General features: G+C 38.6%; 1 protein-coding gene across 1 annotated transcript in view; it reads right to left on the reverse strand.

The window, feature by feature from the left end:
* Positions 1-15,374, reverse strand: part of CSTPP1 (centriolar satellite-associated tubulin polyglutamylase complex regulator 1) — a 79,773-nt gene that overhangs the window by 39,965 nt on the left and 24,434 nt on the right. The window contains exon 3 of the mRNA XM_036384696.2: positions 14,718-14,848. Coding sequence (XP_036240589.1) covers positions 14,718-14,848 — 131 coding nt within the window. The remainder of the gene's footprint in view (positions 1-14,717; positions 14,849-15,374) is intronic.

Raw genomic sequence — 15,374 nt, forward strand, 5'->3', positions numbered from 1 at the left:
AATGCTCAAACACAATGAGAGTAAGAAAAGGCAAAGGAGCAAATGTTAACAATTGGGCTAAGAAAAATGGTGCACCTCACACTCTTCTGAAACTGTTCCAAGTCTGAAAGATTTCAAAGTGATTCTGTACATTGTGTGTGACAATCCTGTGCAACCAAACCACAACAAACAGAGCTGCCACTTTCATATTTACTCTCTGCAGGTTTGGTTAGTTTTCACATGAATAGATATAACTGTTGAAATCCAGTTCTGTCTATCAAAAAGCCTTTCCTGCCTTCCTCCAGAATTGATTTTAATATCATCCTAAGAATTGTTAAAAGGCAGGAAAATTCCCACAGGAAAAAATTTTGAGTCTGAACTGGGGGAGGGGGGGCAGAGAGAAGACTGATATTAAAGGCTTTTTTATGTTAAAGTTTTTACATTTCAAATGTTTACAATGTTTGAATCACTCTTTTTTTGTATTCAAAAAAGAGTTACATAATTTCAATGGAAAGAAGTTACCAATTTACATGCATCTGTCTAACATTAGCTGTTTATCACTAACAATAAAGTGAAAGTTCCTTAAGGCGGTGATTCTGTCAAATTTGATCTATATAGATAGCTAAATATTTTCAGTTTTACTGATCCAGCCAGCACTTGTATGTCCTAAGATTACTTAATTCAATCCAACAGGTGTAACTCCAGGTTATAAATAGAAAAATGCAGGTACAGTGAGATTAAGGGATTTGCCAAAGATACGGATTAACAGGATTAGGATTCAGGAGTTGCCAGTTTGAATTTCCTTGCTTATCCCATATTTGCTCCAGCAAATCTAAGTACAACAAGGACAGCAGAGAACAGAGTAAAATACTGACATCTTCTACTTGACACCAAGAAAAAAAAGTTAAAACCCCTATTCAGTATCAGCTGTCTGACTAAGAATTGCCTTTACATACACCCAAAGCATGCCTATTATCAGAAATAATATTTTAAGTACATAAGAAGTAATTTAATTTATTTTAAATCAGTGTAAGACCTTGCAAAACAAAGCTCCAGGCTCTGTTGTGTACAGGGATGCTCCAGATTCATTTTTCTAACAGAGAAAGACAAAAGAAATAACAAACAAAGCTTTCATTAGCTGTATTATTTCTTTAAAAACTGCTTCCCTAAGTAACCCTGTTTATTTGCTGCATCTGTGTGTTGGGTTAGTGTGGCAAGGTTTTGGTAGTGGGTAAAGATGCAGGGAGGGTTTGTGTGAGAAGTTTTAAGAAGCTTCACCCCCAGGTGTGACAGAGCCAATGCCAGCCTGAACCAAGAGCAACACATCACTGGCCAAGGCTGAGCCGGTCAGTGACCGTGGTAGTGCCTCTGGGATAACATATTTAAGAAGGGATAAAAAACCCCATACTGCAGAGCTGCAGCTGGAGGGAGAAGTGAGACTGTGTGAGAGAAACAGCTCTCACACAAAGGTCAGTGCACAAGGAGGGGCAGGAGGTGCTCCAGACACTGGAGCAGAAATACCCTGGTAGCACTGGTGCGGCAAGGAGGTACAGAAATCCAGAGTGAGGCTGAGCCTAGGAAGAAAGGAGGGCTTGCTGGAAGGTGTTTTTAAGATCTGGTTTTCTCTTTATCCTACTCTTAATTGGTAATAAATTCAATTAATTTCCACAAATCGTGTCATTTTTGCCCATGACAGTAACTGGTGAGTGATCTCCCCCCCTCCTCATCTTGAACTGCAAGCCTTTAGTTACATTTTTTCTTAATTCTCCAGCTAAGGAGGGGAAGTGAGAAAGCAGCCTTGGTGGGTACCTAGCATCCAGTTAGGGTCAACCCAACACAATCTGCTAAAGACAGCAATGTTTAGTTACCAAGAAACAGATAATGAACATTTTACTAGCCTTTTTTTCTTTAATATTAGTTCTGCAAGATATCTTAGCTGGGGTTCAAAGGAAATACTTGAAGAGATTACTAATTAGATTTCAGCAACCATTGATCTGTTTCTTAACTCCTCTAGTCTACTAAGATTTAATACAATATTCATTTCACTTTGCTTTGCTTATGGGATACTTTGGATACAAAAGCTGGGGAAGATTTATAAGGGACAAAAAGCATCATGGAATAAAAAACTTTGCTAAAATGTATTCATGAACTTTACTCATGATTCTTTATTCAAGAATATTGAGTGCCAGAATAAATTAACACAGCATCATTAGAAAGACAAATTCTGTTAAGGGTTTAATGTACTGATCCAGAAAACAGAAAATGTTTGAAATGCAGAGTGAAATTTAATTTTTATGTTGTCTCTCCTCAAGCTCTGAATTTAGAGCCTCAATGAAAAGGCTGTTCTACCTAAACTCCTAGTGTAAAAAACAGGAGAAGGATAGTGACCAGAAGCCCATCTGAACTACTCAAAACTGCCCTATGGATGAGACGTTGTCTGCTGACTACCAAAGAAGTGCATTAGATTTTGAGTTTGGGCATCAAACTTGTATACTCACAGGACAAGAGATGATGGACACAACTTGCAAAAAAGGGACATGCTTCAGCAGGTATTCTTTAGTTTTGGCATTAGCTACACCATGCACAGACTCAATTTTCCCATGGAGCAGCCTCTTGAGAGCAAATGCCAAAATCCCACTTTGCTGGGTTTGAGACCCAGAGTTCAGCTTTTAAGCCTGTTTTTCCAGAAAAATAGCAAGACATGACATAGCCAGATCAGGTTCTAAGCTTCGTTGTTTTACTCTTTAAATGAAAGAACTCAGAAGATGGCCCTTCACAGAACAGATATGTTTAAGAAATCTTTCACTAGACATTGTATGCAACTTGCCTAGTAGACTGGACCTAACGTGAAAGAACTGTCTGCTATTCTATAAGGTGGTCAGTCCCTTGAAGAACAACATGCTTGAACAAGACTCTACTAGCTAGTACTTTGAAGCTAAGCAAAAACAACAAAAGACTGCAACCTCTGTATAAAATGAAAAGAGTCTGAATTTACAATAAGAGAAGATGAATAAAGAATATACTTCAGCATATAAAGTAGTTTCTATTTTGAGCATCTTCAAAAGGGATAAAGGGATAATCTCTTGCCAATTTTATTTTAGAAGCCAGCAACTTCTCTGTACACCAAGACTGGCTTTCTAAGTGATACAGTTACCAGCTAAGCACCAGACTGCTTATGAGCCAAGACACTTTCAGACAGGGTACACACTTTCAGACAGGTATTGCACACACAAGAAATAACCTTCCCCTCCTGAAGAGCAAAGAATTGTCAGGAGAATAATACTGAGCATGTGGTTCTACAGCAGAGATGATGAACTTGATGACATATGTTAATTCAACTGATTTCTATCTTGCTCTAAAGACTCTGTTGAGAAAAGCATGTAGCAAAGGGGGCTGTAATATCAAACTGCAAAACAACTACAAATACATCCTGCATCATCCCACACAGCTCATGCACAGTGATCCACCATTCTGAGTAAGACGAGTACACTCAAAACATTTAAAAAAAACCAAAACAGATTCTTACAATTTATGTAGACAATGTTGCTTCATACTAACATATGTGTGTTCTCCTACTTATTTCACAGTAAAGCAATCCTGTATCTGTAAAAAACATAACTTTAGTATATAAAATTGGAGTAATATATCAAAAGGCAAAACATCTTGAACTCTGACTATGGGAACTTCAGTTAATTACTTCATTTCCCTGTCTCACTTTCTGGAACTGTTAAATGAAAATAATATTGTCAAAAATTTTGGGAAGCTTCAATCCTTAATGTCTGAAAAATACCTGGAGATCCTTAGAGAGTAGGCACAGAAAAGTTTTATCAATAATCATCATTCTGAAATTAAGACATCACATTTGAGGTCCTGTCCATCACAGAAGAAAGCCATGAAACACTTCTCAGCTTTAAGGACAATTCTCAGCACCTTAAGGACAATTACACTTGCTCAGTCATTTCAAGGGTTTGATAAGAAAAGTTTCCAATCAAAGTAGACAGAAAAAAATAAATTCTTTCAGGAATAAGCTGCAATATTAACTGCTGGTTATCCTAATCATGTTAACTAGTATTTGCATTGTAACTTTTCGCAGCACACCTATCCTGCCTCTGCCAGCAGAATGAAGAAATACCTAACAGCAGCATGGGGAATGGGGATGAGAAAGAAGAAATGAAGAAAAACCTTTGTTTCTGATATCAGATAGTGATGCAAAGATAACTCATGCAAAAAGAACTGACAGCTTGACTTCTTTTCAGAAAATGTTTAAGTTATTCTGGGAATTATGTAAGGGCAATTTGAATGAAGACTAGATGAGCACTTGGAATATGTAATACCTTAACTCCAGCAGAAAGAGTAGAGAGATACAGATAAGCAGATACCATAGCTGGAAGGAAACAAATATTCTACAAACAGATGATCAAAACAGAGATAAATAATAAAAAAAATGGACAGGTAAAGAGCTGACTAGACAAAGGGATGAAGATAGTTCTCAACGAGTTTGTCCTACAACACAAAGGAACTAAAGGGGAAGAGTTAAAATTCTATTCAGGACAATATTGCCTTTTCTGCCATCTCTCCCTACCCTCTATGAAAATGAACACTAGTAACACTTTGGAATCTCACACACTTGCTTTTCCAAAGAGAAAAAAAAATTCTTCTCAAATGTTTAGCTTCCTTTAGGTTTATTGTGTACGTCATGTACTCTGCAGCCCCCCTTGATGCTATGGCTTCTTCTACTGAGAAACACCAGGTTACTGCATTACAAATATTACCCAAGTTCTACTGGAGAATCTGTACAAATTCATTAAATTAGCTGATATAAATTTTAACTATTTCTGGGTCTGAATCTTAATGCAGGAAAACCTCAGAGAAGACAGGATTTGACAAGTATCTATGTGAGCACCAGAATTAGCAAAGCTTTTATCCTATGGATTTTTGGGGTTTGGCTAACTGACATTGCAGTCTAGAAAAGTGTGAACTTCTGTGTAAGCTTTTCCTGTGCCTGAAGCATTTCTAAGGTGTTTTTCTTTATACCTGAAAAACCATTTTATAAAAGTTTCAGGAATGTATCTACCTGGCAATTAGAAGGACCACAGAATACTTTAATGACTGCAAAGACCTCTTTGGAAGAATCCTATGGGATATGCTCTAAGAGAAAAAGGGGTCAAGAAGTGATGGATATTTAAGTATCTCTTAATCCAAGATAAAGAAAGCTCCATTTTTCCAACAGACGTTATGAGATTCATGCTTAGTAGGATCACAGAGTGCAAATCACCCTCAGATCAGCTTATGAAGGAAGGTATCACAGACTGTACATTACCACAGTCATGTCCTGTGACAAATTCAGAATGGATCAAGCTTAACTTATAAATATTACTGACTACATTTCATAACTCATTTGCAGATTACAGGTTTTCCATAGTAATACCTTATCCCCATTTCACAGTAGTAGCATATCAAAGTACTAATCATGCATGCAGATCACTTCTACTGATACTCATCTAGGATCCTTGAAAGAGGCATAACAAAGAGTAAGCCAACAATCCTTTGCATCATATACAACAACTTTATACCTGATCATACTGATTTAAACCAGACTTCAAGATGTTGACTGAGGTAAGGCAACTTTAAAAGGATCCAAGAATTTCTGTACTTAATTCAACATTACACTTTAGTCAAACATGGACATACTGAATGGAACCAAGGCCTCAAAATAAATTGTAAAGTAGGGACTTCTTGATATGTTTAAAGTTTCTAGGATTAAATTATCTTGCCTAACAAGAAAAGGCTTACTGAAGAGTTCAGTAATATAGTTATAGAAACAGAAGTTCAGTCAGTCTTTTTAACAACACAGGGGAAAATCAATACCTCAAAAGAAATTAATGGCATTCTCAAGCTTATTTTATCACAAGAACTGAATATAAAGCTTTTGTGAGTATAACTAATAGATTAAATGGAAGAACAGGGGGCCAGAAATTGTAGTTGTGCAAATTCCTAATGAACAAACAGAAAAAAACTTCTAGATATACGTCAGGTCTGAATCCAATGAATGAGATACATATTGTAGAATCAGGAGCACACTATATAAATCCGTTGAGTTAATTTAGGAAAGCTAGGAAGTGAATGTGTAGTGATGGAAACGATTAATAATAAGACCATGAAAGAGAAAAGCTGAAGAAGAATCTGGGATGATAAATGACAAAAATTATTTGTTCAGAGATTTTTTGTGCAGCTAGACAAAAACATACTTATTTCTCCAGTTAAAATGATAACTCCTAGTACCAAGGCTATGTCAAAGACTTAATTACATGTGTGAAGGAGAGTCCTTACTCTTCTGTTCATGCTGAATACACATTCCCCATCCACAGTCTTCTTCCTCAGATTGCAGCTACAGTGCTCACAGCAGCTCAACACAGAGATGCTAGAGTTTATTCCACAGAAATGAGCGCAGACACACTATCACAACACTCCCCTTATGTCCACTGATCTGCTGAGACAGATCAACTAGGCTCAGGCTGCTGTCAGAGCAATATAGCTCTGCAACATCCAGGTCCCAAGCTAGTATTTTGAGATAGTGCTGAATTGTACCATATGGAAACACAAACCCCAAGCTTAGTTGTCTATGTAAACATTGCATTACACAGCACAGACACGCACTTGAAGCCAACAGCATGGGCAGAAGTATGCTTTAGGGCTTACAGAGAAGGGATGAAGATAATGCTTTCCTCAGTTTAGGTACTTTCACCTCTCAGAGCAGACTAAGAGCCAACATTGTGCTGAAAGCACATGTGGGCTTCACGGAGACCCTTCTCATAAAACCTCTTTGCAGAAAGTCACAGTATAAGGAATTGAGACAAAACAAGATTTTCACCTACTTTCTCTACCTCTCCCTTTCAGCATCTCTGCTGCTGAAGAGTAGATCAGAAAATACCATAAAACATACTAATTAATGAAACTAAGGCTTCATAGACATTCTATTAGATGATCGCTTATGCATATGAAATGTGTAGATCATCTTTCAAGACATGTCACAAGTGACAGAAGAGGCAGACCAAGTTTATTTAATATAAGAAACATGGAGCATTCAGAATCCCAGGCCAGGTCAAACAATCTAGAACCAGTTTTGTTTCAGGGAACTTCCCCACAATTTGTAATACTAACTCTTCAAGAGTACATTGGAACCTAAAAAAGTCTTAATTAAAAAAATCTATTTCAGTTGGTTTGAATAGGAATGCTGTCATAGGGATGGGAAACTTGCCAGAAGACTGCAAAGCAAATAGTAATAATAATTACCAGTTGAATTTTGGATAATTGCTTAGCAGAATGCAACAATGATCACTGCTTATTTAAATGTTTTGCTCAACTGGGACAAAAAGTAAAGAACATATTAATTTAATTTGCCAATGACACAACCAGTGAAGAAGTGTCAAAAGACACAAAATAGCCAGAAAACATTAGAAAACAAACAGAAACTGGTTTAAAAAACAATCTATAGAGATACACATCTGGAATATTAAATTGAAAAAAAGCATTTGAATATTAAGAAGAGCTGGTGTATGCTCAGAGACAGCTGAAAAGGAAATATAATACTGGGGCGAAAAATAAACCCAAACCAGATTAGACAAGAAGGATTTTCAGTGTACTACATTTAATTTCACAAACTGCCTTGACAGAATGGCATGAACTGAATTCAGGGAGAGACTAGCTGAAGACTCCATCACTGACCCACTTCTACAAATGATTACTGCAATGCAATGCACATAGATCTATGTAATGCAGACGTTTTAACCTACAATGCCTTGTAGATATATCTCACCATCTCTAAAATGTAATCTTCCACCTATTTCTCCCCAGCGACAGAAATCCTTTTTCATGATACTCCAGGGTCATGAGGCAGAGTTACATTGATAAATCATAAATAGCAACAGCTGTAACCGTAGCACGAAGGAACTATGACATGAGTAAAGTTAGAAATCAATCATTTCAGCCAAGGCTATTTCACTGCAGAATGAATTTCCAAAAAACACAGCTAACTTATCTTTGGGACATGCTGTGAGACTTCACTGATTCATAAAAGATTTCCTACAATAACATGGTATAAAAATCTGATTTAGTTTTAGTAACAAAAAGGAAAGGAAAAAAGATTCTGATATTTACTGTGATCATCGCCGTATTGTTCTAAACATTTCACTTAGCAGAGATTGGCTAAGCTAAAAATGAAGATAGTCTAAAAGCTTACAAAGGTGGGAGTAAAAAAAAGGCAGAGTAATTTAATATAAAGAATAACATATGGAAGCATTAGAATGACACTAGCAAAGGAAGGGATTTTGTAACCTCAGGAAAGTAATCTTGTCAGCAGAAATGCATTAAAATAGCATATTTCAAAACTGAGGTGGGAGAACAGTGGTCCATTTAGCTCTTTTCCATCTCAAAGTTACATGAATAATATAGATAAGACATTTCTTTAATGTTTGTAAGGAATCTAGCCTTCCTGGCAAACTGAAGTAGAATTAGTCATAGAGGCTTACCACTCTTCTCATTTCATGACATAGCTTGTGTGCTTGGTTGTGGTCAACCTCCCTTTCCACAAGCTCCAGAGACAGCTAGGCTTCCAATTTCCTAATTCAAGTGTGCAGAAGCAAAGAGGTAGCCATCACACCATGTGATGAATGTGAAAGAAACTTGGTCATTTTATAAGATTTTATTCCAATATGAACAGTAAATGTACCTTTTGTCTGAAGGGGAGGCAAGCGTCTGCAAAAAGGATTCTCAGGCAATATAGTCTAACATACTTTCTGCAGCAGTTTTACATTTCAGTGCTAAATCTAAGGTATCAAACAACAGCTATTTTTGCTGGAAGCAGTTCTAAATTGGGAGGCGGGGGAGGTGCAAAGAAAGAAAAAAGAGAAAAGCTGTTGAAAAGCACCAAAGAAAGCTGGGGCTCTAGAAAAGAAGTGCCAATGGTTCTGACTGAGCTTTCTGTTCACTTCTCAGTACATCAGGCCTGGAACAAGTTTCTCAGTGCAAAATTTCTCTAATTGGCTGGAAAGCATTTAAGGAAAAATCTTTCTTTTTAATTAAAAACAGAGAACCAACAAGACATGAAAGCCATGGGGGTTGGGAGAGGCATATGTTGACCTTATGAGGCTTCACAGCAGAACTCTGCAGGGGCCGTTTAAACTGAGAAAGCACAGTTTTAATTAAAGAGTCCTGAGGAACAGACAATTCAAAAGAGCAGGTCAGATAGATTCCAAGAGGTCAATTTAAGCACAAGCAGAGGGAAAACAAGACTTCTGGCCATTCTGCCTTCCTCTGGGAGAAATCTGTTGCTAACTGATCATTATGCTTCAACAAACACAAACTGTCCTCTAACCACCTCTGTGAGTGTTGTGTATTATTGGTACAAGTTAAAGGAGGGCACAAAGGGTTATAGTGAATGGGGTAACAGACTCACTGGTGACCTCTCACTAGTGGAGTTCCACAGGGCTTCATCCTATGCCCAGTTCTCAACATCTTCATAAATTACCAAGATGTGGGACTCAAAGGAATACTAAGTAAGTTTGTCAATGACACTAAACTGGGCAAATCCCTTTTCTCAAGGGCAGAAAGGCCCTGCAGAGAGACCCCAACAAATTAGAGGTCTGGGCATTCACCAACCATCTGAAATTTAACAAGGGCAAGCACTGGATTCTGCACCTGGGATGGGGCAACCCTGGATATGTGGACAGACTGGGGAACAAGAGGCTGGAGGGCAGCACCACAGGAAAGGGACATAGGGGTCCTGGTTGACAGAGAGTGGATTATGAGTCAGCAGTGCCCTGGCAGACAGGAACGCCAACCCTGTCCAGGGGAGCATCAGGCCCAGCAGCACCAGCCGGGCAAGGGAAGGCATTGTCCCACTTTGCTCTGCACTGAGGCAGCCTCAGCTCGAGTGCTGGGGGCAGTTTTGGGTGCCACAATATAAGAAAGGCATTAAACTACTATAGATTGTTCAAAGAAGGGCTACAACGATGGTGAAGGGTTTGGAGGGAAAGTCATATGAGAAAGGGCTGAGATCACTTGCTCTGTTCAGCCTAGAGAGGACACTGAGGGGAAGAAACATCATTGTAGTCTTCACCATCCTCACAAGGGGAAGGAGAGGGGCAAGCACTGATCTCTTCTCTCTTGTGACCAGGGACAAGACTCGAGGAAGACATGAGAAAGACATGCAACTGAGTCAGAGGAGACTTAGGCTGGATGTTAGGAAAAGGGTTCTTCACCCAAAGGGTGGTTGGGCACTGGAACAGGCTCCCCAGGGAAGCGGTAAGAGCAACAGTCTGACAGAAGCAAGAGGCTTCTGTTCAAGAAGCATCTGAAAAATGCTTTCAGGCACATGGTGTCATTCTTGGGGTTGTCCTGTGCAGGGTCAGGAACTGGATTCAGTGATCATGATGGGTCCCTTCCAACTCAGGATATTCTATGATTCTATCACAAGAAATTCTGTGATGTATTTTTCACCAGGAAACCTCAGTTTCTTGTTACTGGATCACATTCATCTGTTTCCTTCTAGTCCTGGTATCACATTCCTAATGCATGGAATCCCAGATATGCTTATGCATACTTGAAAATAAAACTCTGCATCTTACTAAGCTTCTAAACCCACTGGAAAATCCTGTAAAATGGATCCAGCATATCACCAAAAAGAAATCCTCTTAAGAAAAAACAAACAAACAAACAATCCCCCTAACCAACAAATTTTTCTTTATTTTTTGAAGTGTAACCATCACATTTATTGAAGCTAGTAAATTACCCTTACTAATCAGAGACAAAAATAAAAATAAATGTAGCCTCCAAACAAAAGGACTTTAAAAAGTCAAGGTAACCCCAACCTATCAAGTAACAGAGCTAACATAACAAAAATAACATAAAATATGCTATATTTCTCCATGAAGAGCTATTTCCCAGTAATTCAAAAGGATAAGGAATTAAGTAGAAAAGTAACATCTACAGCAATTTCCCAAGAGAAACAGTAATGTTAGTGCATTTCAGTTACTGTATACATGGTTCTGCACACACACAGATTGTTACATTTAAGCACTGCTTGTGTTCAGACAGATTTCTCTATTATTGGACATTTGAGAACTCATGGCTAGGCGCATCTGCTTGGGTGAATGACATGCACATTCCAAGTCAAGCCATGGTCAAGACTGACAGACAAAGGAGTAAATTTCCCTGCATCAAGGAGGAACAGCTACCAGCCAGATTAAGCAATCACTTAATTTATTTGTGCAATATTGTCTACTTTTCTAAAATCACAATTACACACTCAGAAGTGAAAATATGGGGGTTTTGTGAGTTTGTATAAGCTCACAAAACTCCATCATCTTACATCTTTAATATTCTCTCTTGCTTCCCTCCAGCCAGGGTACAAGCTTTGATGTAAGTTATTTATTAGGTGGACTTACATCCTCATAGGGTTGGTATTTATGTCGTTTATCAGAGATACCCTCCACAGATGGAGAAAATTAAGAAAAAGCCACCACCCACTCCTAAAACATGAAATTCAAATCTGGAATGAAATGTAAAGTAACTGAGAGAGGGGGAAACAGCAGTAAACACTTTTACGATAAAGGAATAAATAAAACCAAGAACAACCTAGAAGACATGGAAGTTAGTGAATGTACTACTTCTGACAAAGGAAGACAAAAGATGTTTTCATAGTTCTTCAGAGACATAAATCAATGACAAAGAATGGAGCAATCCCTGCTGAGAAACAAACCCAGAGAGAAAACTGGGGCAGATAAGAATCATGCTGTAGAAAACAAAGGGTATATTTTCATCCTTTTCTGCACACAGAAATTCCATTGACATAAAGTGGCCGTTTGATAAATAACACTTCATACACCTCACACAGGGCATTGAGTGCAGAAATTCTAGGTCAGGTCTCAAAAGCAACATTCCTATGTTAGCCCAAGCTATATTGCTACTAATTTCAGAAACAGCAGGTTGTTTGTCCTATGCTCTGTTGCATAGTATATAACCATAAGAAGAATTTCTTACGAGGACTGCATAACTTACTTACCTCCTTATGGTGGTTTGACCCTGACCAGGTGCCCACCAAAGCTGTTCTGTCACTCTCCCCCCCTCAACTGGACAACCAAGAGAAAATATAATTAAATGCTCATGAAGGCAGAGTAGGACAGGGAGAGATCACTGACCAGGTACTATCACAGGCAAAACAGATTCGAATTGGGGAAATGAAATTGAATTTATTACCAATGAAATCAGAGTAGGATAGTGAGAAATAAAACCAAATCTTAAACTTTCCACTCAGCCCTCTCTTCCTTCTGGGCTCAACCTCACTCCTGATTTCTTTACTACATTCCCTCCCCAAAGTGACACAGGGAGACCAGGAAGTTTGTCACACACTGTCTCTGCCATTTCTATCTCCTTGCTCTCTTCCCCAGCTCCAATATGACATTCCACAGACACTCCTCCACAAACTTCTGCAGCATAATATCCTCCCAAGGGCTGCACTCATCACAAACTGCTCAGAGTAGGTCCCTTTCATGGAGCACAGTCCTGCAGGAATGCACTGGACCCAGCTTGAGTCCCCCGTGGAGTCACAAGTCCTGCCAGCAAAGCTGCTCCAGCATGTGCTCCTCTCTCTGTGGGTCCACAGGTCCTCCCAGGAGTCTGCTTCAGCACAGGTTTCCCATGCAAACACAGCTAAGAAAAAACATCTAGGTCTACTCTATGCCTGAGTGTGGTAATGACTATATTTCACCCATCACATTGCACAGGTTCGGCTTCTCAGTAAATGAGTTTAATTCTTAAGTGGCCATGAATGTTATGAGTTCCTCTACATGCAGGTATAGCAAAAAAAAAAATTCCATAGCAAGTAAAACTGAAATAAAAAATATTGAGGTTCTAGTCTATAATTATGACTAGAGAACCATAGACTAAGTGGACTAATGGACTAAGTGGAAGAAAATATTGACAGTAATTTATCCGAAGTGATGCATTTCTGTCTCTGGTTAGTGTAAAAAGAAAATGTATGTAGATGTATAAATATACAGCTAAACATGTAATATTTACCCAGACTAAAAAGTGAAGCTAGTGGACTTCAAAGTTAGAAAAATACACACTGAACTCCTTTTAGGCCACAACCAGAGCTTAGCAACATCCAGCTGAGCTTTTGTTCCTGTGCTTATTACCCTTTCTCTTCAAAGTACCTTGGTACTTTCTTCTATGGCCTTTTCCATACTCACATAAAACTACTAAAATTTAAAGGAGATATTATGAAGCTAAAACTTGTCCATTCTTTTCAACAAATCCAGGTGCCCTTCATCTGGCTGAGGTTGGTGCTGGATAAATGAAGCCTGATGAAAACTTGCACTGAAAGTACTGCAGTGGATACTTTGCATCAGAGAGCTTCTTCTCGATTTTTCAATATGGTTTACCACAAACAGCTGCAGTTCTGCTGGATGACTTCTTCACTGTTATCTCTAACTTCCCCATAGAAATATGTCTAGGAATCTACTTTTTTTTTTTCCTGGCTATGACCTGATCGCAAAACAGGTATGTCCTTACTGCATACTGTTAAATTAGTATCATATAATTTACCTCAAATCTTTAAAATATCTGAAGTAAATTATTTATAACATAACAAAGTACCTCTCAGTGGGAGGAAGGTGTTACAGATAGCATAGTCAGTTACTTCAGCAGCTTACTGCAGATTTTGTCATGTTTAACTGTGATTGCTTAATTGCCAAAGATCTAGATGGCACACGTCAAAAAGTCTTTATTCATGGTCTGGCAAGCTCTGTTCATCAAAAGCAGAAGTGTTGCAAAGCTTAGCCAGAAGGCAAGGTTTTATCTATATTTAAGAGATGGTTCTAGTCTTTCCTGCAAGAAGAAATGAGTCTGAATAGCCTGAAAGAAATGAGGATTATAGTAAAAAAAACAAACACCAACATTCATATTTGTACAGCAACTTTCAGTGTATTTGCTTAAAATACCAAATTAAAAAGTAAAACAAAACATAATTTTAGTTGCATGTAGTTACAAGAGTTTATTTTGAACTCTGGCCAGTTCTGTAATACCTAATATACCAAGTGTAATATAAGAATAGCTAGGCATGATAGCACAGTGCTGAGCATTTGTTTTGGCACTGGAGCTTTTTCCTTGTGGATAGGGTTGGGGAAGAGGTCACACAGTTGTCAGTGGTTCCTCTTCCACAGCCATCAGGATTCTGCAGCATCACCTAGCTATGGCAGGACTATTCAGGCACAGCTCAGGTGGCAGTGTTAACTGCCCCACACCACTGAACCCAGCCTCCTGCAGGCTCCTAATGAAAGCACTCAGGAGCCCAGCTGGCTGAGAATCTCAGCACCCCCTTCCCTCATTCTCCACACCCAATATTCTAACCTTCTCTGGGTCCCAGCCACTAACCTCCAGCACATTTTTTTTCCTATCTATCTCAATGCACAGGCCCACAATATCCTCCCTCTGATCCATTGTTGCTTGATGCGCTGTTCTGTTACAAAAGTAGCACTGGCAACAAGGTGCTTCTACACTGCTATATTCTGGGAGCCATTTTTAACCATTTCACAGGGAAATGAGATGTTCTCTCCCCATTAATAATGTTAGGATATTAGAATGCAATATGAAGGGTCAGTATTTGTAGTGCATGAATAGCCTGGCTAACGATTTTCATGTCAAGGTAACAGGACAGCAGCAGATGCTGGAATACTTGCCTCCATTTTTCCCCACAGTTCGGAAACACCTCCAGAAGGTCCGAAGAAAAGAGGCTCTGTTGTGAGGGGTGGCTTGGACAAAGCTGAACTCACGGAACAAGATGTGTGTTCCTTGCCGCACGCTGTTAAAACTGTGGACAGAAAGTCAAAACAAGAATGTTAGAAAGCTGAACCAACATGAATATTCTGGGAACAACTAGGACAGCAGCAAGAAAACCACTGGCCATTACATTTTGTGAAACCAAATCTCCAAAGTTTATACCCATCTGTTCTCTAGAGAGAAGACTATTTGCAAAAACCACACATTGAAATTTAATTATAGGAATTAGAGGTTTGTGAAAGTGAAATTGATTCTAAAGAATCCCAGCAAGGATTCTTTAGAGTGTCCAAGACCCACTTATTTGAAAACAATCCATTGGAAAATGGCTTGCCAAGAGTAACTGTTGTTTATTTGACCAGAAGATGCCCTTTCTTTTAGTACCTTTGAACTTCACTGCTGTTTATATTACAGTTTTCTTTAAAGCCACAAAAAAATCCTCTTTAAGAGAAGCCTCAAGGTATCATTTCTAGGTTACTGAAAATTGACTACTGGATAAAATTTACTGTATAAAATTTACTGCAGTTGTGATGAAAAGCTGATTGACACACCATTAAACA

Source organism: Molothrus ater, chromosome 6 (assembly GCF_012460135.2).
Source record: "Molothrus ater isolate BHLD 08-10-18 breed brown headed cowbird chromosome 6, BPBGC_Mater_1.1, whole genome shotgun sequence".
Taxonomy (NCBI): domain Eukaryota; kingdom Metazoa; phylum Chordata; class Aves; order Passeriformes; family Icteridae; genus Molothrus; species Molothrus ater.